This window comes from Pavona decussata, unplaced genomic scaffold, assembly GCF_977016875.1.
Source record: "Pavona decussata unplaced genomic scaffold, jaPavDecu1.1 SCAFFOLD_14, whole genome shotgun sequence".
Taxonomy (NCBI): domain Eukaryota; kingdom Metazoa; phylum Cnidaria; class Anthozoa; order Scleractinia; family Agariciidae; genus Pavona; species Pavona decussata.
Genome location: NW_028145437.1, coordinates 154,124 through 181,679, shown reverse-complemented (window position 1 = coordinate 181,679; position 27,556 = coordinate 154,124). Strand labels below are relative to the sequence as shown.

Sequence of the window (27,556 nt, the reverse complement as noted above, 5' to 3'; positions counted from 1 at the left end):
GACATCGAATTTTATTACCGCAGGATTTCTGCGGTAAAACAATGGAAACCGTTACGGAACAGCCAATCAAAAAAATTGAATTTTTTCGATGTCCCCAGAGTCTTCCCGGCGTTGCCCCGCTGACCAAAAAGCCTGAAGACTCTGGGTACGAGATTGCTTTGTGTCAAGAATGATTGCTGTCAAACCGCTGTAAATTAACAAATCTACATAACACCTCTGAACTGAGGTAGAATTGGAGCTATAACACAACTAAGAATATACAATGCACCAAAAAATAAATTCAGTGTTGCAGTCTGCTTGGGTAAATTCACTAAATTTCCTTCTCTGAAACTTCTCTCCAGCTTAAAAGCCATTGTGAGTGTTGTTAGTGGAATAAGGAACCGCACTGACAAGTTAACAGAAAGTACAGCACATATGACGTAAGGTGCAAGAAGTAAGAGACAGTATAGTGCATAAGACAGCTGATGACCAAGAATAATAGCCAAGGTTACTGCCCCTGCTTTCTTGTCCGCCTCCATATCTCTTGTGTTATTACTATGAAGAATAGCTTCCGTGCTCAAGGCTACAGGAATGGCATAAAACAGGGGAAACAAGGCCACACTGCCACACTGAATCAAGTAGGAAAACAGTACTGCTAAAGGCCCAAAGGTAATAAGGATCACTATGTCGCCGACCCCGTAATATTTTAGTCCAACACCACCTGTGTATAAAAACGAGCCAGACAATCCTCCAAAGAACAAGAATGATAAATGTTCCATTTTAGCTGGCGATAATCCCACCAAGAACACGAGGGAAAGACTCGCAAGACTGTACGACACAACTCCTAGGTTGACAACTTCTTTCGGGGTTAAACGATGGTCGACTAAAGTTCGATCGTCGGAAACTTTGCTGTCAACTCCTTTCATGTAATCGTAATATGTATTGACAAGATTTCCGGCAGCGTGAACTCCGAGAACCGCAATCATTGAAAGCACGAGTAACGTGAAGCTAAAATGACCGGTGGTCTTCCAACACAACACCGCACCTAAAACCACTGGGATACAAGATGCTGAAAACGACCAGGGCCGCAGTGCCAAAAGGTAGGCTGACATCTTAAAGGCTCTCTTACTATTTGATTGTTCCTTGGTTCCGTTCATGATCTAACCAGAAAAACAGAAAAATATGATGAAAACCGAGATCTGTATTTCACAGTGGAGCCTCAACTGATTGCTGGCGCGGTTTAGTCATCGGAGGTCGAAGATAATGTAACTTCTTCATGTAGCCGGCATAGAGTATCTTCGCTTTGTGCGTTAAGGGCGGGAAATCAACTCTGCCGATCGACACTTCTCTTTATCAAAAATCAAACCAAAATCGATAAAAAGTTTTTTTATAGAACCCAGTCCATATTTTACAACCCCACTTCTAATAAAATATTAACAACGTGGTCATGTTTCTCCCACCATAATGTAGCTGGCAGGGGTATTTTCCCGGGGTATTTTGCAGAGCGTCTAACGCAGAATCCATAGAAATCCTATTATGCTAAATCTAACATGTTTGTCATAATGACAACTAACAGCTAACCATATGTATAATCAGTGCTTAACCCTACATACAATACAATACAATACAATACAATACAATACAATACAATACAATACAATACAATACAATACAATACAATACAATACCATACAAAACGTTAATGACACTCCCCGAAAAGGGCTTTTCAGTGACAACAATAATTATTATTAAACTGGATCATTGTATAATGCAATTCGAGCGATTTAATTGGCTTAGCGGCCATGGTATACATGTATGAGCCATTTTACCATGCCCGAGAAATAGAGACCATAAATTGTCTTATAATTGTTCTTGCTTTGCGAAATCAGCAAGATCTAGCAATGTTTCTTGATTGTTTTTAATAACACAATATTATTCCACTCGCGCTTGTTGGATATGAGATGATTATAGCCAACTCGGCGCTGCGCGCCTCGTTGGCTATCTATCATCTCATATCAGGAGCTTATGCGCCGATCAAATCGAAACTTCAACATCCCCCCCCCCCCCCCGGGCAAACCCCGGGCATTTGACTATTTTCTGTGCCTGCGTGGGAGTGGGGAATTTGACAGGTAAGGCCTTCCCGGGGGTGGGGAATTAGACTTTGTCTGGGTGGGGTGGGGTGGGGAAAGTTGAACCGGAGGTGTCAGGTTTCAAATCGCTTTTTTTGGGGGGGGGCGCCGAAGTCGCTAACAGCTATAAACACGTGTTTGGACGAGATGGAAGAGTTTAAAGGAAGAGATACAGCATTACAAAAAAAGCTTACAAAAAAAAGGTCTTCAAAAGTGAGAGTGCTTAAATATTAATTATTTTTTTATAGATTGTATATGAACGATGTAGATTTTTTATACAATGAGTCAAGCTGCGGCTTTGTCCTGCAGTGAATAGTGAAAGAAATAAACACTGTCGAATGAAAAACCGCTTTGGCTTAAATTGCAGAATACCCTGCCACTCGAACAGTCTACGTAGCCGGCTAACTCATTTTAACAATCTTTGCCGTGTTTCGGAGTTAGAACAGCTTACACTTGCTGATTGACATTGTCCGACCTAATAAATTCAATTTCCAAACATTAGTTTCAATGTTAAAGTTGTGGTTTTTGTGGTAACTCATGACAGGAGAAAGGAAAGTTCCTTGGAGATGCGTGACACTTGAAAATGTTTTCGGATTGGATTGATATAAAAATAATTATCAAAAAGTGTCAATAATGGTTTGAAAGAAACACAGACGTTTCAGGTATATAACCCTTCTTCAGTGTGGAGAAAACCGTTGAAATACGCTACTGGAAACACGCGCGCATATGAATAGTAGCGCGCGCATGCATTGAAATTGATGTTAAGTCCATCCGGCTGAACAGTCCCAAGTTGGAAAATCAACCTCATTTCACACTGCTTTCGCTGGAGGTTTGTCCCATTGCATAACCTCATACCCCGCACCCGGATATCTGAAATACTGTGATCCGTGGAGTTGAAATGTTGGGCCACAGGGAACCCTGGAGTGTTGTTGCGGATGCTGCGTAAGTGCTCGCTAAAACGGCTCCTGAGGGTCCGCCCGGTTTCACCAATGCGTCAAAACAAAGAAAATGCAAAAATTTACAGTCACGTCAGTCCATAAAGTACCTACCATTGATGAATAGACGAGCTAGTAGTTTTAACATTTTACCAGCAAATTTTATTGAAAATTTGTTACCGCCGCGAGATAAAAAACAAAAACATGAAAACAGTGATGAATAAACCTCACAACCAGAAGCAAGAATACAAAGAGCAACCATACTACTAAGTACCCCAAAACGAAAAAAGAGCATTATTATCCTAGCTAAGATGCCGTGGAGATTTAAAAATTTGAAATAAACCAAGCGGCGAAGAACACTGTAAAAATTACCGAGTCTGCCGTTCGGCGCTTGCGCTAGCTCCGACAAGAAGATCAAATTGACAGATCTGGGGCCCGTTTCTCGAAAGTCCCGGTAACTTACCGGGCCCGATAAGTTTATTTTTAAATGTTTTTCGCCGGTTACACAATGATTAAAGGCATGGTACTTGGCCAATGTTTTCATAGAATTATAAGATATTAAAATTTATCATTCAAAGCTAACAAAAATTGACTTCTTTTAAGAAACATTTGTCACCAAAATCACTTACCGGGCCCGGTAAGTTACCAGGACTTTCGAGAAACGGGCCCCTGGGCCGGGTTGTTCAAAAGCCGATTAAAGCAAATCTACGATTTAGAGTTAATCGAGGTTTTCATCTCGCTCTTTAAAGGTGGTTTTAAAGCCTAATTTCAAGCTAAAGGTAAAGAAACGTCTAAGCCAAAACTGAGGGGCAAAAATCTTTTGGAAGAATCTTTACCGATTTGTAATTAAACTCGAATCAAAGTTCACGTTAATCCAGGATTTGCTTAATCGGGCTTTGAACAACCGGGCCCTGAACTGTGAAAGACAACGCAGCAGAGCTCTTGAAGCACTTTTTTCTGGAGATAAGAGACACCAGGAAAGGAACTTTCGGCGAAAAATATGAGCCAGCAACGTTGACAGCCTACCGAAAAGGTTTGAGAAGATATTTTCTGGAGAGGCGCGAAGGTGAAAATTGCGACATATCAGCTGGCGATGGTACTAATTTAAACAAAAACCTTTGAGCAAAGCGAAAGCATCTCAAAGCGTCTGAAAAGGGGAGTTGTCCAAATAAATCAGATCCATAATGCCATAATCAGATCCAAAATGCCATAATTTATTGGAATTTAAGCTCATTGTTATTTGGCCGTGGTCGTTTTCACACTCAAGAAAAGGCCTTTTAACTAAATTTCTCTTCATCGAATTTATAATCACTCTTTTTCGTTTAGGGACCGGTCATAAATTACGGGGGGGGGGGGGGGGGGGGGTGGGCTATGAAATTTTTTTTAAAGTACTGGTTTTAAGTGGCCCACCCCCGAGTTATTTGACAAAATTGGAGCGGCCCACCCCTGGAGTGGCACAGAAAAACCTAGTGACCCACCCCTCAACTAAAGTCAGTAATGTGAATAGCTACATGGGGAACATTGGCTTACCACTTTAGTCAGAATCTCCAAAAAATCTTCGAGATCGAAATGTTGTAACACATCATCCAAATTCATCTTCTACGTCATCGTTCACTTCTTGTTCATCGTCATCATCGTCTTCCTCTTCTTCACTGGAACTTCCAACTTGTTGGAGAACTACATCGTGGTCTTTGCTCCTGCCATCATACTCATTGTCGTCACAGTCATTGTTGTCATCACCATCAGTATCATCTGCGTGAACACTGTCATGGTCATCGTCGTCATACCCTGTCTCTTCCTCGTGTTCGCCATCATGCAAATCAACATTTTCTTCCACGTTAACCTTTCTCGCAGCTTGCTCAATGGTTGCTTTGTCAAGCTGGGCTTTGGCTAAACAAGCCGAAATTAATACGAGCTTCTCGTTCTTCTTCATTTTCTTATTTCCCAATTGGTGCTTTTCCAGAAAGAGATTCAGAGCTAATACTTTAAGCTTTTTCAGTGTCCCTGCAATTAACATGTAATCAGCGTATTTCTTTTGGGAGTCAGTTACTCTCTGACGTTTTCTGTCATCTTTTCGTTTTGACTTCTTCACTTCAAGATATTGGAGGTGCTCGAGGTACTTTCGCACGAGTAATTCCTGAACGTCAAAGGTTTTGGAAAACTCAAAAATCGATTCACTGTCTTCCAGGGTTAGGTTTCCTTCTTTTACAACCTTTTAATCTGAGCCCTTGGTTGATAATCATCGATCTTTCTGGAGTGTCCTTCTGGTGAAGTGATCGGAGTTTCGACAAATGACAAATATTTCAGATCTGGTAGAGCAGTCTCATCAGACTTTGGACGTGGTACTCGGTGCAATGAATCTCTGGAAGGAGGGAATTTCGTGCAGAACTCACACAGGACTCCACTGTTTTGTTGGCAATCACCTGTGATATATTCTAAGTACAGTTCTCCAACGTGAACACGCTGTTCTATGAAGGCATTGATTTTCTTCATTTTGTTTTTTGTTCTGCTGTTCATACAAACTGCTTGAGCTGTTCAGTATTAAAAAAAATTGGTCTTCTCTTTGAGGTGTAACGAAGGACTGCATAAAGTCTCCAGCTGGACCTGGCTCCCCTTGTATTCGTTCAGTTACATCTTTTGCAACACACCATCCATTTCGTTCCATTGCATTTTCTTCAAGTTTGTTTAATTCATCAATGGAAAGGTTCTTGACATCTTTATTCTCCAGGCTATCCAGAGCTTCATGGTACTTCATGGTACTTCCATTATTATTATTATTATTATTATTATTATTATTATTATTATCATCATCATCATCATCATCATCATCATCATCATCATCATCATCATCATCATCATCATCATCATTATTATTATCATTATTATTATTATAACCTCCAATCATTGTAGTGTGATAGGCCTTAACAACTTAAAAAAGAGAGATGGTCGCTGGCTAAAACTATAAATAAGTAAAGTCAATTTACAGTGGATGCTACTGAAACAATCAAAGCAAATGTGTCACAAGTTGTATTGCGTGCTATAGATGATAGTGATGATGATGATGATGACGATGACGATGACGATGACGATGACGATGACGATGACGATGACGATGACGATGTGACGATGATGATGACGACGATGATGATGATGATGATTATGATGATGATGATGATGATGATGATGATTATGATAATGATGATAATGAGAAGGAGGAGGAGGATGATAATGCTTCTGAGGGTGATGGTAGCGGTGAAGATGTCTAAAGATGATTTATAGAAGAAGCTGTTTAAAAGATGTTTGAAATGATATTAGTGAAGGTTTATGAACACACAGTAAAGCTAATTAAAGTTCGAGCCTTTATACTATAAAACGTTTCCTGACTACTCTTTAGATTTAAGACTGTACATAAATGGAAATAAAATATATAATATGTGAATTCCTGTTGTCATATAAAATTAAAAAACAGATTCTACTAACGTTTGTGATGACATGTGAATAATTTAACACGAGCCACCCCTAATGCAGTGCATTTTTTTCCCTGACCCACCCTTTTTAACGTGTTAAAAACTAGTGACCCACCCCCAATTTTTCATAGCCCACCCCCCTCCACTTTATGACCGGTCCCTTACCTTCAAGAAAAAAATTGTTTCCGCTGTATATAGTACATGTTCACCACAAAAAAAAGTATTAGTAGTGCTCCTTGAACAGTGTCGGAAGCTTTGTAAACTCAAATGAAAAGAAATAAACAACACCATCAAACGTCGCATGTTCATTCACAGAAGTAAAATTTTGATCTGTGCGCGCCGAACCCATTTAAGTGCCGTGCTTCCATGCTTTCATGACAGTTTTTGAGCCAATCAGAAACCGTCATTTCGAGACGACATTATCGCAAAATAACGTCGTCTCAGCTCAATAAGAAGATCCCCCAGGATCGCGATGAAGCTGCATTTAACAGATTTAAGCATTATAGCCACATTAAAACACGCTTCCAACGCAACGAAACGTTTCACCAAGGCTGTGTTCTCATTCCACTGAGTCTGTTTTTGACACGAAAGAAAATTCTTAAATAATTTAGGGCCTCTATAGACACCCACAGACCCAGTTTAATAAATACACTGCGTCACAGCGTAAACATGGAAGGAGGGGGGGGGGGGGGAAAGGGGGAGAGAGCGGCTCCTATGCGTTAGGCTCCTGCTTATAGCTTTCAAATCTGCTGCTGTTTCAGGGAGGCACCATGGGAACTTTATCTTATCAGATGTTTTGCTGTGTAGTATTGTAGTATAATTTTGCGAGTTGTGCTACAACACACCCGGGAACAAACAATAACAAAGAAAACTGTGGGAAAATCTGAAGCAGGATAAGGGTACGCGCGTTTGCAAAGTGCTTTGCATTGTACAGATACTTGGCGGCTGTTAAACCGTTGTTTGACTGTACAAACAACTAACCGTACGAATGTCGCAGCATATTTTTTAACTCGTTGCGCGCGTTATCAGGACATCCGGACAGTTGTTCGTGGAATAATTACCATGGGCTATCGCTCAGCACTGTTTAATGTTGTACAGCAAGTAGAATTGTCTATTTAACAATTATTACACGAGCACGCGTTGGATATGAGATTATAGATAGCCAACGGAGGTGCGAAGCGCCGAGTTGGCTATAATCATCTCATATCCAACAAATGCGAGTGGAATAATTGTTTTATTAAAAACAATCAAGAAATATTGTAAGTTATGGCTGGTTTCGCTTAGCAAGAACAACCAGAAGACCATTTTAATGATCCCTATCCTCGAGCATGGTATAATAGCTCATATACCATGGCCGCTAAGCCAATCAAATCCCTGGAATTGCATTATACAATGATCCATTTTCTAATAAAATGTTTTATTTTTGGGCTACTCCCGGGTGTCCGTAACATTTGCGAACTTAACGGTAATATACGAAACGACATAGGATCCCCAGAGAGGCGGAAAGAACACTCCCTAGCCCCCCCCCCCCCCCCTCCCCCCCACCCCACAACGGCCCTATTCCAAGAGCTGTAAAACTGTAGTGCTACGTCGGCGCGGGAATGAAAACGAATGTATTTGATTTTATCAACTAAGTTGATAAGGGAGATTGGCCACCCTAAAGAGATTCCAGAGCTGACGTAATTCGAGCCCTTTGTCAACCCAGGTAAGAAAACTGAAAGTTCGTGTTGAGATCAGCCTCAATATCAACATGCATATTCTACTCATTGCCGTACGTGTATTTCTTATGGTAGTAGTTGGCATGGTATTAGAATAAGACATTTTTTCTATTAAGTAGTCATATTGTAAGGAGAAATTGATGCTTGGCAACTGATTGGGGCTTAAAGGGTGGTTGAACGGATTCATATAAGTATTGACACGACCAAACGACCAATAACCCTGTGGATCCCTGATCCCTGATGGATCAACAATGTAAACAGAATCTAGAAACACGAGGCACAAAATAAATGAGACAGTATATATGACCAGCATATTCTGCATTTGGCAATGTGAAATAAAACATTCACAAACTTTCTTTTCTTTCCGTATAGATCTTCTGGTAACCTAAATCTGTCTTGGAAGCCAGCACTTACTGCCAATTGTAAGCCGTTTATCTCCATAATCTGCATTGTTTACTGATGCTGTCTGTGTCATTTAAATCAGCTTTGATGTACTGTAAATTTATAACTACTTTATAACTGTTCACACTACTAATTGCTTTATCTGATAGCTTAAATCAATCGGTGCGCAAATGTGCCCAAGCCCGGACGCGAGCCTGGAGGTAGTGCGGATGGTGTTGAGCCTTTTCAGGGAAGAACAGTTCTTTGTGTACTCCAACACGAACAGTCAGTGACCGTCAACTCCTGGTGTCTTCCCAGTATCATTAAAGCCTCCACGTGCCACGTGTATTTAACTTGCAATTTACACGAGTGCAATATGTTTTCTTCAGATGAATTAGCAAACATCGACATGTTACTCAGACGATTGTCTCTAACAGTGACGTCTTGCGGTTTTCTTCATTATTCTGCGCATGACTATTGTTATTGATAGAGTTTGCCAGGCAATTTTGGTGATCCCTGCCTGGATTTGAATCTAAAGCATTATACATTGCAACCGGAAACTTGTCAGATCCTGTCTTCCGTTTCTTTTTCGATTGTTTCACTTTTCTTTCACTCTTTTGAGATTTCTTCGCAAGGCAGCTGATAACAGCCGCGCCTTTCTTCTTTTTCTTCTTTATTTCGTAATTTTCTTCTACTTCATCCCCGTCCTCTTGTTCATCATCCTCGTCGTCTTCATTCGAACCTGATTGTCTTCCGTTTTCTCTTGAATAGTAGTAAGCAAAATTAGAAACAATGACTGGGACTGGTAGAGCGATCGCCAGTACTCCTGTAATGGCACAGAAACACCCAACAAGCTTTCCACCTGCAAGATACAAACACAAAAACACAGCCAGTCAACTTAGGGGAGTTTCCACGAAAGCTAGTGTTGGGAGATAGTAACAATAAATCTTAAGTTTGGCCGACTCGGCAGTCAAAGGATACTGATTGCCATTTATTTCTCCCGTCGTGTAAAAACCAATTTTACAATTAATAGTCTACAAGTGATTTCACCCGTTCACTTCATATATCTAACTCATAAGCACGTCAGTTTCGTAAAACTGCTGGTGTCAGATGTGACAACGAGAAAGGAAAGCTATACAGAAATCGACAAAACCACCAACAATAATTGCAAGCGCAGTAAAGTTTTTTAAAAGCAGGAGTTCATACTGGCATATAAAACGGACCAGTATTTTCCGTTTCGACGAATAAGGAGACAAAATCGTTCAAACTTGAGTGATCCTTCCACACAAAAAAGAGGGATTTGTACTACAGAGAGCAAAATTACCTACCAAAAAAAAAAAAAAAATCAGCTTTAAATCAATGTTTTCATCTGGTAGCAGCCATGAAGAACTCTTGCAATCCCTTCTGTGAAACTAAAACGCTATCGCGGTTACACTAATTTACTTTTTGCATATTTGATAAGACAAGGTAAACCAAGTGATAGTTTTTTAGTGTAAACGCACACACACACAAAAACGAACCCGGCCGAGCTGTGCTACTATTGTATTCGTGTTCGTACAAAGTCGAGGGGCGGAGGTGTGGTGTCGGGTCACGGGTAGAAGAGGTCATTCAGACAAGTAAATTTATCGAATCACAATTTCACCTTTTAGTTGACGTTGCCTTGAATTCCACAAACGGCTGAATTTATCACGCAGCATATTCATCAAACAGCTAAATTTATCGCATTGATTTACCACGTAACTAAATAATTGACCTGGGCTGAGTTGCTCGAAGCATGGTTAGCGCTAACCAATAACAATGACAACCAATGACAACCAATGACAACCTATAGGTTTTTTAAAACCCGGGTTAGCGCTAACCATGCTTCGAGCAACTGGGCCCAGATAGATTAATTTATCTCGAACGAAGGGCTTGGGAACTAGTTGTCGATAGTTCTATTAATTGTCAGGCTACGACAACTTTCTCGGCATCTACTGCGTCTTGGAGGAGTGGAAAACCTAACTGAACAAGTACGCAACTCTCTCGTAGCCGTATCGTCATTGTTGCCTAAAGTTCAAAAACAACAGAGCCGACCAAATGTTGCTGCAGCAAGGAGTGGATTTGTAGGACGACCACGGCTTGAAATAACGGCAGAGCAGTTGGAGTACCTTTTCGATTATGACCTCACCTTCCGAGATATTGGTGAAGCACTGAGGGTATCAGAGAGGCGTGCGCTAGCACGGTATTTCTGTTAGTGATAGGAAATCTAACATGACAGATGATGAGCTTGGTGAATGTGGATGCTGTGATCGAGGAAATATTTACCTCCATCTCTCAAGCTCTATCCGAATACAGTCGACCAGGAGCGAGCAGAGCAGAGCAGTGCGTTACATTGTGATACAAAATTAACCACAATGCCTTTCCCCTTTGATCTTACCGCAACCACAATGCTTTGTATTTTGGATGTGCCGATTAGAGAGCTGCCTTGGTAGGTCGCTTCACGCTCCTTCGCTACGGCAGCAATTATTCATACGTATGGTGTATTCAACATCAGCCGCCATTACAGGACAAAAAACAAGAACGAAAAATCAACGCAACGAATAAATTGTTCTAGAAAGAAAACAGTTAGTAGAGGTGTTGTCTGCTAATCCTTTCATTTACCGAAACTGAGGCACAGCTTTCCTTTCCAGGACAGATATTTTTCAAAAGTTCGACTCAGTCGACACGCGGAGCTGCTCGTTTCAGCGAACCTGAAACGAACCTTCTGAGGAACTAACCCTTAAAAATTCGAGGAAATGCCGTGAGTGAAAAAATAAAGGTAAAGTAGGAAATTTCACAGTTCGAGAAGTCTCATTCGGCACAAACTATGATAAGATTAGGACGTGAACACTGAATATTTGCATAAAGTAACAACGCCTCGCCCATTTCTATCTCCTGCCGCAAAATGTAAATGTTCAATTAACTTTAAAGATCCAAGGCAATGCCGCGAAAGAAAGGCTAACGGTAAAATAGGAAACCAAAACTTCGCAATAAATTTCATTCGGGTCAGTCGAGTGTTAGCAATAAGATCGATTCACTGGGAGTGAACCCCGTAGATACTGAAAATCTGCATACGCATAGCCTGCGACAACCACTGAGTACCGCAACGCTTCACGTATTTCTATATTTACGTTGGATAATGCAAAAAAAAAAAAAAAAAAATTAGAAAAATTGAAGCCCCTTCCGATGTTATGAAACGTTGACAGAAGCCGTCATTTTGATGTAGAAAGGAACTGCCTCGTTGAAAACACCGTGCTAGGCCAATACCGTTCAGACAGTCACAGCAGTATTCCTTCGCTACATTAGCGAACAATTGCCGCTCATACTCTAGGTTTGAAAATCAAAGAAGCAATTATCTTTAGACATAATCCGAAATATCATTTCATTCACCTGTTCAAATCACTAGTTTGCTTACAGAGGCGACTTCATGTCGGAGCTGAATTTTACTGCTGTTTTTACAAAGATCACTTACTGTATTAGATTGTGTCTTGTTCGTAACCCTCGGAGACCCAAGGGCAGTTAGTCGGGTGGAAAGGATTTCACTGGGAAACCTAACAGATATCATCCTACAATCAAATTCGCCCGGCGGCAGCTAAGATTTGTGACAAAGAAAGTCCTTTTATTTTTCTCGATACGTGTTTACAAAGGCGCTAGGATTCGCAAAAGAATCCACTATTTGTGCGTGCAGATTACCGTTTCAAAGAGGTTTGTTTTCTTTCTGAAAACGGTATATCGCAGTTTTGAAAATTTACTCGTAAACAAACATGGCCGCCATTTTGAATAAATGAAATCGCACAATTCTCTCGAGACTTTGCGCGGGATACATTGCAATTTGCGACTACGATCAAAAAAAAAAAAAAAACTCGACTGCGCGGTCGGCCCAGTCCACCCCGCGTAATAAACAGCTAAAAGCTCCTGAAGATTTTCTCGGGGTTTTCAGCATACCTGCATGACATAGGAGCAGAGACTATTAAAGATGTGCAGTTGTCATTTGCAAACTGTACAGGACAGTGTTATGTTGGCGCTAGCACGAAAAAGTGCTTGTTTTACTGTTCGTTAAGAGTTTACTGTTTTAGACTCCAATTGTTAAGTTCAGCCCAGGAATATCTTAATTTAAAGATTTTTCTTAATGCTTGTTGCTCAAATGTGAGGGCCAGAGCAGCAATGGTTCGTTTTGTTAGAATTTTAAAAAAAAATGTTTTGGAGTCGATATACATGAATATGTATAATTTTTACCATTCTCGACAATTTAGAGGCATTTTCAGCCATTTCCAAAGACTTAGATTTAGTTGCCTCGCGGTCCTCGCGCTATCACATCGCCCCTCCCCACTCCAAAACCCGCTCCATGGGCCCTGAGATGTGGAAAGAAAGCGAGGTGCTTATACTGTTAGACATCACGAAAGAACACGGCCCAATAACTTTAACAGTTCGTTCTTTTTTTTTTTTTTTTTTTTTTTTTGAAAAATTGAGTTTTCGTGTGATTGCAACCCAATATCCAAACCAACTTTTACCACAGGTCAATTTCGAGACACAGAGTTTAAAATATGAGAATGATATATTATTCAATCAGTGTCACAGGCATACTCCGAAAAAAGGAAATTCGTGTTCTTCCAACAGGAGTCGAACCTAAGACCTTCCGATTCCATGTTCTACCACTGAGCTACAGACTAGGCCATTAAACTAGGTTCATGTGACAAACATTCTGCATATTGCTAGGATTTGAATGCCATATAACCTTAGACTAACCTGAGATGAAACTTTAGTGTAAATGGGTGTTCCTTCTGGCTTGCCGAGCAATACTAAACCGCTCCAGTGTAAAATGAACTTTAAACACTATGGACCCATTTAATTTTTATTCAAGCCAAAGGGGTCCCTTTGTTCTGTATCATAAGATATCAAAACAAACTCTCTTTTTTTGCCTTAAAATCTGTTTGATATGTAAAGGGGTGTCGTTAATATTCCACGAAAAACCCTTTTTGCTTTCCCGATATTAAAAGATGTGCCTGGGGGAAATTCATCAAAACAAAATGTTGTTACCTCTTGTGTCCTTTTCAAGGAACATTTGTGTAAGCTAACGATATATGTGGATTCTTTAGCTGAAAATTTAAGTTGGAGAAGGTTTTAGAGAGCGCAACATTCCGGCAGAATTTCCGTGTTGCTGTTCATAGTTGGCCTATTTCGCCCTTTAAACGACATATTGTCCGTGTAAAACAAAAGGAATTAGTTTTCCAGCGTTAGGAGACCCCTCTTAAGAAGTTGAAGTCGACATTTCGCCAACGAAAACTGGTTCTAATCACCTTCCAAACAGATATTTCACTGAAATGAACCGTTGGATATCTCTGTTTGTTGCTATCACCAAATCATTTTTTTGTGCCTTTATCATTGATGTAATATCCAGCTCGTTTATTATCCTCCGTTGTAGTTAAGGGGTAGGGGGTCTCCAACTAAAGCTATTAAGAGCGGCGGTCAGGAAAAATCGAGCAAAATCTGAATTTTCTGGCGAAACTTAGCAGAGTCGATTTCTTTCATCTTTTGTCCATAATAAGGTTTTACTAAAGTAAGAATCATGGTGTGGCTTAAATTGGCCAGAAACATTTTCTTTTGAGAAAATCAGGAAAATCGATCGAAGCCTTGTGAACTGAAAAATGATTGAATTTAAAACCGGAAAATCGCCACTTTTCATTGTCTCCCCGTTTGTTTTAGAAGAAGCGTACGAAAATCGGGATTTCTTATATCGAAAGACAATCTCTTTCTGATATGATAACCGATGAATTTGTGTTTGTTATGATATCTGGCAAATTTAAACAATTTAAAACCAGCGGCATATTTTTACAGCTGGTTTACTCTGTAATGTAGTGTCAAAGGTCAAGCACACATTTCAGTATGTGGTATAACTCGAAATATTCTCACACTTTGGCTTTCAGTAACAATTGCCTTGATGTACTTCATACCTAAATATCAGGCTGGGTTCTCCATTGAGATTTTCACAAAAGGTCGTTAAAGTTGGCTAATTTCGACCACGACATCGTTTGGCGACCAAATGACTGCCAGTGAAAACAAACCGACGCGACGGGCAAACTGCTAATTACAGCTTCAGGGCCTTCAATAATGCTCCTATCTTGCTTTATCAGAAAGATTTCTGTTTTCCCCTCGCTTCCTCTTAACCATTATCGACGGGAAGAGAAGAAATCGAAAAGATTCAGACATGTCTAACAATGTTGCGTGACAGCAAATATGCAAATTAGTTAGATGGTCACTGAGATATGGCAGTAGGCAGTAGGGAAGGGGTGGGGGGCGGGAAGAATTGCTTTAACAGGCCCGTAGTCAGGCTAAAACAACTGGGATGGGGAAAGCAAATTGGAAACATCAAAAAAGGGGCAGATATAGTAAGCAAAACAATAACTTTGCACTTGCATCACACTTTTTGGTACATTAAACTTCTTTTCGACCCTTTGCCGTCACTGTACGGACTACCACGTGAAATTGCCAAACTTGTTCACGTTTAAAGAATGACGTAAAAAGACGACGACAAATTTCCCTTTCTCTTTTTCCAGTGAACTTGGAATCAGGCAGTAAGAATATGTCCGCAGGAAGATTTGTCTAAAATTAAAAAAAAAAAAGGTGGGAGCTGGAATTATCGCGATGAAGTTTAAAAGAACGCGAATTCTCTTTGTGTTTTCGAATTTGCTACCATCACCGTCATGTTATCTTTAACTCCCTACTAAAAGACACAAATCGGTCATGAGGATTTTGGTTCTTATTTCCGATTCACAAGGAAGGACTGCCTTTGCTGCTGTTGTATAAAAGCCAAATGTTAGCGGAGGAAACTGTCAGGTAATAAACAATTTATTAAGGGTTGTGAAAAGGCACTTGCAGCGTCAGAATTCAAGATTGATTGTTGTACATTATTACTGTTTTTTAATTATTTATTTTTTGACACATTGTTTTTTACGCTTCTTAAAATTCTGGGGGGGGGGGTCGGGGCTCGAGTCCCCCCCTGCCCCTCCCCTTGTTACGGACGCGTTTAACAGTATGGCTTTATATACCAGCTGCTTATCTGGAATAACGAACTCTTTGTGACAACTTTTGCGCAAATGACTAGTACCCGTAGTTCTTTATTGAATTTTCTTTTTCGTAGCGACCAGCAACAAAAACCGTCAATGCGAAAGATACACCGGAGGAACAGACTTAAAAAGATACACTCACTGATTTAAGTGTAGAGCGAAATTTTACTTCTTCCTAAGATAGAGGGGAAAGGGGGGTGGGGGTAGCTTAATTAAATACATAACCTTATTTCTTTTTAATTTCAGCCTCTTCATTTCACTTAGACCGTCATAAGCTGCTTCCCTTGTTCTAAAGATTAAAGGAAGGTGCATGCGGACCTAAAAATCCTAGCATTAGGGCGTGGCGAAGACACAAACTTCACACTTTTAAGAGCTGGGACCAGGCTTCTTTTCCTTCAATTGAAAAGTTTTCAATACTTTCCTTTAATAGGGATAATAAGTCTTTAGCATGGGCGTTACACAAGCCTGAAAAGCTGAAACTATGATGTCTTACTTTCCTCAAGAGAAGGACCTTTTTACGAGGTAGTGAACAAAAAGTTGTCCACCACAGTCAGTAGCACTAGGACTAGGGTTCCAAGCACAGAAAATAAAAATAATAAATAAATAAATAAATAACACTGAAAACTTCACGTTTAGTCTAATTAACGGCTTTCTCCGCATCTGATGAACTGAAAATACATCTGAATACTAATATTTTGTGCTGGAAAAGACCGAATGTGCAAAAAAGTAAAGTGTTACATCAGACGTTTTTACAGTTTATTATACATAAAAGGTAATGGAAATTATGTAAACGCATACCTGAACCAACTGGAATAAACAGTCCTAGTTTCTTCCATAGCAAATAACACGAATTTTTTTCAAGTCCTCGTTCTAGTTTTGCGGCTTTTTGCGCCTGGCTGTCATGGCTTGATACCGGCGGAGAAGTTTGACACTTATATGAACTGACCTCGACGCCAGCCAATGCCCAGAGACGAACGGTGAACGGTGAACGCTGACAAATCGTCAATTCCGAAAGGTGAAGGAGATGAACATTCATGGTGAAGGAGATAAACATTCTTGTCAGAATAAGTTCAATTTCGGTTTCTACATCGGCTATTGACAAGGAAGCCTTGTGACCGGCGATGTTCCTTTTGCACTAGTTTACTTCAGTTGATCTGCTCCTGTCTCTAGGGTCGTAAGAGCAAGGACCTCCGACCAAGGAGCTAAAAGACCACCTCCATGCTTCCATGACAGCACAAGAATATCAGACCAAATTTAAAGTGACAAATTTTCCAGTTTCCTTAATTGAATTTATCTTACATTTACTTTACTAATTCAATTTACTTTGGTAAACACCAATGCGTGATATTATTAATATTCACTGATTATTGGTGATTTCGGAATTTGTAAAACGCAACCCTAACTATTTAGCGAATTAAAAACAGAATAGGAAAGTTTGACCGGTCTCCAATTTTTATTTCAGCGAGCATTTTACCATAGTCATAGGGGAGAACTTCAACCCCACAGATTTCCCTTTGATGCGGTTTCATTGGCAATCTGACACCTGAGCGAACTCAAGAAATGGACATCGAGACGCTTACTGCTCCTTACTAGATATGGTTTTATAAGCAAAAATCTCACAACGCAAACGAGAAAAATCGGTTCCCAGACCGGACTTTACCTTATTGTAATTAAAGATTAAAAGAAATTTGTTTTCATTACGCTTTTTTGGTATATGTAAAATTAGTCTGTTTATTGTCACGGTAACGCAACAACGGTTGTTTATTTAGCCGTTGTCGGAATTTTAAACGAATTATGGGTGACTTCAAAACGGTCGTGTAAAGTGCTTAATTCAAAACCCAGGCTGATTTTAATACATTATCAAGAACAACGTTACATTACTTAAAAGGCAAAGTTTAAGAAAAATCGGCGTTATACCACATAGCGAAAACTATCTTTAAAATTTATCCGTTTTTGCGGGATTTTTCCTGTTTAGAAAAGGGACATTTTCCTAAGCTCTGTTTGCTTTTATTAATAATGGTTAAGTCTAGTTCAAACTTTGCTATAAACGTGCGGTGCTTCCGCTGTCAATACCGAGTATAAAAATACCATGGATCTTCTTTCCTTCCAGATGAAGAGTCAGTTCAGAATATTAATTTCACACTGCCGTGCGGGTACTTTCGGGATCCTCGCGGGTCAAATTTGTTTATCTCAGTTTTCTAGAACGTTAAGCGCTCCTAGAGAAAACTGAAGGCGGCAAATTTGTTCTCTACTTAAAGGCTTTTTGTAGCCAGAAAATGAGCGAAATTGATTTCTCGAGTTCTGCCACCAAATGCTTGATATTTTCTGACCGCCGCTCTTAATCAGTTTAGTTATCTTTGAAAACTGTGGACAGTGGCTGACCGCCCGCGGCATGCGCTCTTTTCTTGTTGTTCGATTTGTTCTATTTGCTGTTTTATAGCCCATCGTGATTTTGGTAAAAACATTTCACTTCAGTTTAGTAAACGTTAAATAACAGAGACATTTAGAACAACCTAAACACATTTTATTGCAATACAATGACCAACTCATCTAATGTTGAGTATCCAGAAGAACGAAAACGGGTACACAGGTGAAGCAAGCGCAGCTGCAATGTTACGCAATATTATTTTAAGATTAAAATTCTTGGGAACAAAAGACTGTCAGTGTGATATTTAGGATTGTTTTGCTCGGGATACATGAGTGTTAATTAAAACTCAAAAACAAGAGACTGTTTCGAGTGTCCACTGAAAAATGCTTTGATAATAGGATTAACAAGCCAGAATTCAACTCACATTGCTGGTAGCTGGTTTTGCGGTAAAATCTAGTGGTTTGCATGTTCAATTAGGTGTAAATAGTCAATTTAAAATGTAAAACGCACGAAAAATGTCAACTGAATAAAGATAACAGATACCCGGCATTTGGGGAAAAAAACGGGAGAAGTGTGCTAGTGGCATCTAAGCTCTGAGAAAATTTGAACGACTATTATCCTTTAAAATGGAATTCTTAGATGACTGCAATCTTTATTACGTGGGATGCCTGTGCAGCCCACGTTATAAAATGGGGGCCGTTTGTATCCACAAATGCGCATCTTTCAATTATTAACTCGTTTTAGATGTATCAAATTCAGTCTTCTCCTAGAGGGGATCTTTTTGTCACGTATTGTCCTTATTGTCTTTAACAAAAACGGTCCAATCAGAATGCAATATTTTAGTGTATGTCAGGAGGGATCGGACGGGAGTTAATTACTATTGTGATTATTCAGGTCCTAGTGGTCTCTCGGTGGAACTGAAAAGGCTTGACTTTAGTGGCGTGGCCATATTGTTTTAATGTTTTAAATTCCAATGTGCCGTTTTCAAAAAGAAAACTAACCCTTTTGAAGCAGTAAATCGAAAGAATAACTTCTAAGAAGCACTCGACAGTGAAAACGGTGGAAATTGGAGGGTTCAAAGCGAAGGAATCATGCTTCTGTTTGACAGTTGTAGAACCATCCAGAATACGTGGGGGAAAGATCAGTGATAAGCTAAAACACACAACGCATGACTTTGTCGATTTGATGCTTAAACGCAACTGGAAATCCACTTCACAAAAAGATTAAAGGTTTGATTGTCAATTTTTACTAAAAGTTTTCATTTAGGAAAGCTTTTTGCCTGTTTTCTTTCTGTTTTTTTGATGAAACGAAAACAATTTGTAATCTTACATTGGCTGAGGTCACACTAGAGGCTTTACCATGGTAAAAATTGCTTTACCAAGGTAAATTGCGCAACCACCTATTTACCATAGTAAAGCTGTCAAAAAAGATTTGACGCTTTCCATGTGCACTCTTTCGCATGATCAGTAAACTTATACGTGACGAGTACACTAAATGTTGACATGTCGCGTGAGCTCATATCGGCTGTAAGTCACTGATTTGTGACCTGGCGTGTAATAAAATTATGGATCAACAAGAGAGAGTTGTATTTTCAATTGTTCCCATTTTGCTTTTAATTCTGCTGCTTAGACGAGCATGTAGAATTCGCTTCCTTCTTACATACAACTATTTAGATCTTGGGACCAAAGAAAGTGCAGCGGTTTGTAGACGGCAAAGACACAGGCAAAGAAGAGCGCGCAGGCAAGCCTGGGTTTACCCTCGACAACAGGGATGGCTTGAGGAAATGTATGATAACCGGCTCCTTCGAGCCCTTTGGAAAGACCATTTCAGGGTAACACGGGAAACATTCGACTTCATTTTAAAAGTTGTGAAGGACGAAGAATTAGCGCTGTTGAAATCCATGTTCGCTCAAACACACGCGCCAATGAGCGGGAAAATAAATTTCATGTTTATAAAATATGAATCCACAAATGTATTGTAATTACTGCGTTTGTCCAAAAAGATGACAAACTGTCAACAAAATATGCATGGTTTAGATAGACAAGAGATGTACCCACCTTTTTTTTTTGGTAACTAGATTCTTATCTGGGGTCAAGTCAACTTTGTTCTTGCCGCTGTTGTCAGGGCAACTTACCAGAGTTAGGTTTACCATGGTAAACTGAAAATTGGGGGTCACACTTGCGGTGCCGTTAACCATGGTAAACTTGAGTTTACCATGGTTAACTTTCTCCAGTGTGACCTCAACCATTGTAATCTTACACTTTTATTTACATAACCAGAGTAGAAAACGTGAGTCACGCCACGTTATTGTAATAGAATCTCCGGTACAACGAAAGACTTTTGTATGAGAAGCAAAAATATGATGAAAGTTGTCAAGTTTTCATGTATGCAAAAAGTTATGATTAGCAGTGAACTTTTCAGATAAAAAGAGTGCTCCTTTCAGCTGAAGACATTTTCTGGCGGGAGCTATTTTTAGGCGGCAAAATTTCAAGTAGCGCAACTCAATATCACGCAATCTTTCTGACTAAAACTGTTCAGTTAGTTTAAATTTAAATTTAAATTTTAATACTTATATAGCGCCCTTTAACATCTAAATGATCAAAGGCGCTTTACAATCCAAGAAAGCTAATTACAAATCAAATCAAATCAAATCAAATCTTGGTTTTTGAGGAGAGGGGAAAACCGGAGTACCCGGAGAAAAACCTCTCGGAGCAGAGTAGATAACCAACAAACTCAGCCCACTTATGACGCCGAGTCCGGGAATCGAACCCGGGCCACATAGGTGGAAGGCGAGTGCTCAAACACTGCGCCAACCCTGCTCCCCTAGTTCAATCGCGAAGGGAGGGAGGGTTAAAAAATCGGTGAGGCGTACAATAAATGAGGCCACTAGTGCTAAACATAGTCAACGCATCCCACGTAAACGCTCTGAAAAGCGTCTTGTTTGTTTAGGTAATGGCAGTTTAGCAATACATTTACTCCGCCTTCCAGTCAGTTGTATTTATTTGTTACTCAATGACCGACACAAGTCGGCGAAACGAAAAATTCCAAACGTTGGGAAGGAGGAGGGGAGGGTATTCCAATTAGCTTGTTTAACTTTTTTTGAGAAGATGTATCGATTATGTTAGTTTCTCTCATTTAATATGTCTTATCAGTCTACCTTCTCACACACAAGAATGGAACTTACCAAAAGCCCGAGACAATAGCTCTTAACCACGGGCCATTCATGAATAATATAAAATTAACTCTTGATTTCTTTTCATTCGAGACACACGGCACACACAAAATAATAATTACTAGTCAATTTAAACAAAGGGGTTTAATCTAATTATCCTTACATGCCGCTATCCAGATTTGTAAAGTAAATATTTTAAACTGATGAAAAGCAAACAAGAGACATACCTGAAGTCTCGCGGTTAATATGCGCGAACATTTTAGATCGTATTCTTGTAACTTTTGAGTATTTAGATAAAATCTTTGAACGTAACATTAAAATCAAAGCTATTCAAGAGTACTTTCCATTTCTGGTTTTCAATTTGTGCAAATGAACATTTTTTTTGTAACTTATATTTGTAAACAAACAAGGTTGTACGTACCTAAAGTCTTTGGCGACATATCTCCGTATCCCACTGTTGTCATCGTAATAATTGCCCACCAAAATGAATGAGGAATGCTCATGAATTGGTTTTCGTCTTCATTGCTGATCTCAGCATAATAAACTGCACTGGAGAACAAAATAACTCCCATACATAGAAAGAAAAACAACAATCCTAATTCCCGTAAGCTTGCCTTCAACGTGTGCCCTAGAATCTGAAGTCCTCGCGAGTAACGCGACAGTTTAAAAATCCGAAACACTCGTACGAGCCTTACGGAACGAAGGACAGCAATCGAAGAAACGTTCGAGGAGTCCTCCATTGGCAGTGTTATATAGTAAGGTATAATCGATACGAGGTCGATCAAGTTCAAAACCGAGATGAAAAACCTCCACTTGTTTGGGCTAAACACAAAGCGAATCACGTACTCCAAAGTAAACCAAGTTATGCAGAACGTTTCTATAATGAAGAAAGGGTTTTCCGTTTTCCTTTTGGCTTTGCTAGACATTGAAGTTCCGTTTGTCATTTTAGGTGGTTGTTCTTGAAACTGTGGCAAAGTTTCGACACAGAACAGAACTATCGATAAAATAATGATGGTTACAGACCAAATTGCAACTGCTCTCGCAAAACTCGATGTATCGGGATGCTCGAATAGCTCCCAAACTTTTCTCTGTATTTCGTTCTTCGGTAGAGGCCGCTTAGACTTCTGTACGCGCTGTTCCAAACAATCACCTGCTTTGAGCAAAGCTTGTTCTCCCAGATCAAAGAAGCGAATGTCGCTAATAAATACCTTCCGAGGTATGCTCGGAGGTCGTATTAGGACCCCAGATGTCTGATAGTAAGCTAGAATGGACTCGAAGCAGATACGATTTCGATCAAAAAATAGTTCATTGTTGATAGGATCATAGAAGTCCTTTCTCCTCTCTCTGTCTCCAAGAAGTGTATCAGGAAATTTCTCAAGGGTTTTCTCGAACGTTTCATATCGCTGGCCAGAAATATTTATCACTACCTTTGCTCCTCTGTTTTCGTTTGCGTTGGAAGGAAGCGACGCGATCCCGTCCATGACTTCCCCAACCTCTGAATCGTTCTCTTTTTCTAGACTGAGAATACCTTCCATCTCTCTCAGTTTTGTCTATTGAGTTCTATTAAAGTTCGTGTTGCTAACACTTGCATTCCTTCGGAACCAAAAAGTTATTTCAAATTCATGAGTTCGCTGCGCTCTTGATAAACATCCCGTCTTCCTAGACTGGTATCCAACTGTACTGTCACGGAACACTTTAACCAACCTTAACCTTCCTCTTGCTCAATAAATGCATGGACTGCCGTGTAATATCCAGTTCGTGGGTCGTATTACGGGTAAATATCCTTTTGGGTTGGAGGAATATATTGTTTTGCTGCGGTTCACCTCGCTTAACACCTCGAATCTGAATAATTATGTCATAGTAATTGATATTCTAAAAGATGAAATCAGTTTTGGTCCGCTGAATGCTTAAGTTCGTTATATTTTTATGGTTGAAGTTTCGACGGCGTGCTAAGGAAAGTCTTTGCAATTGTGTGCTTGACTCATAACAGCCTTACCACTGAATTGCTCCAGAATTCATTATGTTCAAAATGGAGGGTTAATTCCTCGAACTGGGAGGCAGATCACTTACAATACAAAATGTTCAATTGGCAAACTTATAATAACGACAATAAATTGCTATTTAAAAAAAAGATGTTTTCAAACTTTGAATTCTCTGTTATCGGCAATTGCAGGCAATAAAAAAAATCACTTCTGAAGACATAAATGTCTCTATTGGTTCGTGCAAGCGTTGAAAGATTTACGAAAATCTGGCTTTTCATCCCCAAGACATCGTGTGCCAAGGTAAAGCAAATTTTCAGGGAAGGTCAGACTCTAGACTCCTTGCTAAGGTTAACGCAAATTCGATATTGTTCACACTTTGAGACATAAAAAAACCGATTATAGGTCAGTTTTCAGTTTTTCTCCGTTTATGTGCTAAGTAAAGTTTCAAAATAACCGTGGGTAAATTGAAGCTACAAGTTGGACTATTTGTGCCACTGAATTGTGTGACACCGCTAGGAAAGTAGAAAGGTTATTCATATTTGAACTCTGATAACTATCGATAAGTTTGTTTCATTTTTTAGATTTTTCAAAGCTGCCAGATCTTCCAATTATGTGTGAGTGATCTCTGTGCTTTAAAATCAAAAGAGAGGAAATTAAACATAAAAATGTCTTGCTGATAAACAGGTTTCAGCCAAAGAAACGAAATTGTGGAGTAAAGATGACCCTGGAAGCGTGTCTTCCAGACAGATATTGTAGAAAATTCTGGAAACTTTGCTTCATAAGATATTATTGAATATCCTTGGCTTTGTCACGTGGGGTCGAGGTATATTTTTGTTCTGTCTTCTTTTCAGACACCTATACTTCTCATTGGAATGCATTTCCATACCTATTTTCATCTTCTGCTAAGACTAAAATGAATAGTGATGATCTTCTCTCACAAACAGAAAAACCAATAAAGGTGAATACAATTCGCTTGTCTGTGACTTTTTTTTTTTCATAAAATGGTTCGAAGTAAACAAAATTAATCTATCGGCGATATCTTTATGTGTGCAATATCACTGTAATTCCTTCACTTGACACCGTCCAATATGACAAGAAGAGAAACAAAACAAGGTTATCATCGCCTGCATGAGAAAGCTGAGATGGTATTATCAGTAAGAGCCGTTCGTGTAGTACAAGAAGAATTTCCGATAACACTGATCTAAACAACAGTTCCCGCATAACAACGCTTTGACATAATAGACAGCATAGTTTTAATACATGGCCGAACGACTCTATTGTGGGAAGGAGCTCTCCGATTAGTCCCCTAGACCACAATTGGTGCACGTCAAAACAATATTCGACTTGCGCTTTGACAACTGAGTTGATTAGTGTGTGGAACCTTTATTTGTCATTCCTGGCCTGCACCTTTGGCAGAACTTCTGGAAAACTGGCATCTAAACTTAAAGTTTATGCCAATAGAGAGATGTAACCAGAACACCAAAAATGAAATATAAAATGAATTGTACCAGGCAGAACAAACCAAAATCAATTTCAGGGGTCGTCCCAGTCAAACTGCTTTGATCTCCAGATATCTTGTATGATTGCCTTGATTGTTACAGCTGAAGCCAATCCAAGAGTGGGGGGGGGGGGGGGGGGAGGGGGTCATAAGGCTGGGATATCTTTGATAGGACTGTTTGTTTTGCAAACTTTCCACATAGGTTAAGATCTTTGACTCTGAAATTTATGGTGTCTGTTTGTGGGTTCCAGCCCTCTCTCTCCATCTAACTGGATTGGTGCTACTGTGGTGTTGACGCTTTCTTTTGCCTGGGTGTGGTTTCCCCAGTTTTCTCTTATGATAGCTGGCTTGACTGGATCCTTGGCTCGCATTTCTTTTCTTGCCGTCTGGGACGACCAATGCCACTTTTTAATCTTGAAACTTCCCTTTAGAAGAACTTCATCTAATGCTGTCATTCGACTCACTGCCTCCTAGGCGGTAGATCAAGAGTGGATCATCTAGCGATCTCGGCGTAATATTGCTGAGGCATCAGGGAACTCTCCCTCATTTTCTTTGGCGGTCCACAACATTACATGGCTGGCCATACAGTGGGGCGATGGTTTGTTACCCAAGGTTACTCGCGACAGAACATAGACGGGTGGCTGTTTATGTATTTCGAGACTTCGCCAGAGGTATCGGTGGAAATGAGTGTCTCTCTCTGGTAGAAGGATCTGTAGGTACATTATTGAAGTGTCCCCGGCGAAACCAACAGGATCTTCGCGGAATCGCAGCAGAACATAGGGCCGTGCCTAGGATTTTTTGTCGGGGGGGGGGGGGGGCAAACTCCGTACACCCCTCACAAGAGTCTCCCGTATACAGACAGAGTTTCTAGCTAGATGTTTTTATTTTCACCCTTACACAGAAAGTTGCCTCTAAGACCTTTAAAGAAACTAAACACACTGATGCTTTTTGTCTTAAATCATATGTCATGATTTATTATGACATAAACACCTTGTTTAGCTTGAAATTGCCTCCCGAGGTCTGGTATGGTATGGTATGGTAACTTCATTTAGACACGGTAAATCCTTCAGCAAATATTAGATACAGCTATTTCAATTAACGTTGTCGGATTAAAATCAAGCTAAAAGACAAGAGAGCAATGTTTTGTGGGATTATTTTTTATGAATAATTTCATCAAAATCATCCCCGCACACATGCAGGTCATTGTACTGCTAATTACAACCCATTGTTTTCTCCAGGCATGACTGATTTTGATGAATTTATTCATAAAAATCCCACGTAAACTTTCGGTCTTGTCTTTTAGCTTCATGCTTGAACCGACAACGTTAATTGAAATAGCTGTATACATTCAGAGATAAAAGATAAAAGATAACCAAAATGGTACCTAACTAAACTAACTAACCTAAACTACTGTTAACCACATACTAAAAGCTGCTTTACAAGGATGCCGTGTTAAAATTCATTCAAAACTGGTGACCTGGATTAAATTTAAAATCATGTAAAGATGTTGCTGCACGAAGGTCACTTGATAGGCTGTTCCACAACCCGGCTCCACTATAAGAGAAACTCTTCTTTAAATAATTGGTGCGGGGCTGCGGAAGAGCCAATTTATTTTCAGTATTCCTTAATCGATATGATGTTACGTCGTTTCGAGAAACAAATCTAGAACTCAGATATTCAGGGGTCATTTCATGTAAAGATTTGTACATCATAACAGCAGCTGATTCTAATCTTTGCTACACAATGATGATTTATATACCATCTTAAACTCAAGCTATACTGTGAAGAGCACTTTATATCTTTGTATGGATGGTTTCAAAAATGCGTTGAAAGCCTTGGTCAGTTTGAACAGAGACTGGCTTGAAGGAACAAGAGCTAAAATCCAGGTTTCTGTATCAGAATACCAACTCTAAAAAACGAGTCTATATTAGGCTGTTCTAGACTCTCCTCTAGTTTGACTACATGTTTTACGTCTCTGTTGAAGTGGGAATGAAGTCCGTTCCGCGATGAATTAAAACCATAGCAAGGCCACTTAGTCGATCTTCTGTCATTGGTGAACGTGTAAATGAGTGACAAGCCTAGGGTACGCGACTCCCTCGCGCGTGTTTTAGCCTTTTTAAATCCAGCTGGCACGAGTATGTTTTTTCAGATCTAAATTGGTTTTTAAAGGCCTGCTCTACCCCCAAGTATTTGTAGCAGGTTAAGAGGATTTGATGGAGCCTTGGATTTAACCATAGGATGTTCAACATTTGTGCCTGATGAGTGTTTATTTTCCTATTTTGAATTCCCTTGATTTTGAATATGACCACTTATTCTGTGTGTTCAACGACGATGTTTTTGATGCCACATAGGGCATTTCAACTTTGTTTTGGTTCGTTAAGTGCGTGATAGTTTCAACTGCCTTTCTTGTTGAGATTTATGCAATTTTAGGACAGGAATTAATCATTGCTTGTACCATGCAAATTTTCATTCTGTATTTGTTGTAATGCCGGTCCCGGCTACCGTATTCGTTTTTGTCACAAGGTGATGTGTTTCTTATCATAGCTATTTGGCTTTTTTGGCTCTCTAGTAATTGTTGTAGCCAGGTAGCTTGTTATAGAGCCATGCAACGTGTAATAAAAGGCTGAATTGTGCTTGTGTTTTTGCAAGTGCTTCGCTCGACTTTTATCATGAATACGCGCGAGGGAGTCGCGTAGGCTTGTCACTCTTTTTTTGTTACCCATCCCAAATTAGAAAATCATTATTTTCATAAGAAAACTCTTACTGGCTTTTGCCTAGAAAGATTTTCCAAAATAATTATTTATAATTCACATTGAAAGAAGATTTTTCAGTCAATTAGTCGATT

The 27,556-nt window shown here is 39.7% G+C and overlaps 2 protein-coding genes and 1 long non-coding RNA gene across 3 annotated transcripts in view; all 3 read right to left on the bottom strand.

Moving 5' to 3' along the window:
* Positions 1 to 27,556, bottom strand: part of LOC146487536 (uncharacterized) — a 105,581-nt gene that overhangs the window by 2,261 nt on the left and 75,764 nt on the right. The gene's annotated exons all lie outside the window — the stretch shown is intronic.
* Positions 161 to 1,268, bottom strand: LOC146487545 (ubiA prenyltransferase domain-containing protein 1-like). Its single transcript, XM_085129563.1, has one exon. The coding sequence runs from the start codon at positions 1,134 to 1,136 to the stop codon at positions 204 to 206; it is 933 nt and encodes a 310-aa protein (XP_084985689.1). The 5' UTR covers positions 1,137 to 1,268; the 3' UTR covers positions 161 to 203.
* On the bottom strand, positions 8,877 to 23,075 carry LOC146487544 (potassium voltage-gated channel subfamily A member 2-like). The gene is made up of 2 exons (XM_085129553.1): positions 21,653 to 23,075; positions 8,877 to 9,471 (listed from the first exon to the last, which is right to left on the bottom strand). The coding sequence occupies exons 1-2, from the start codon at positions 22,764 to 22,766 to the stop codon at positions 9,026 to 9,028; spliced, it is 1,560 nt and encodes a 519-aa protein (XP_084985679.1). The 5' UTR covers positions 22,767 to 23,075; the 3' UTR covers positions 8,877 to 9,025.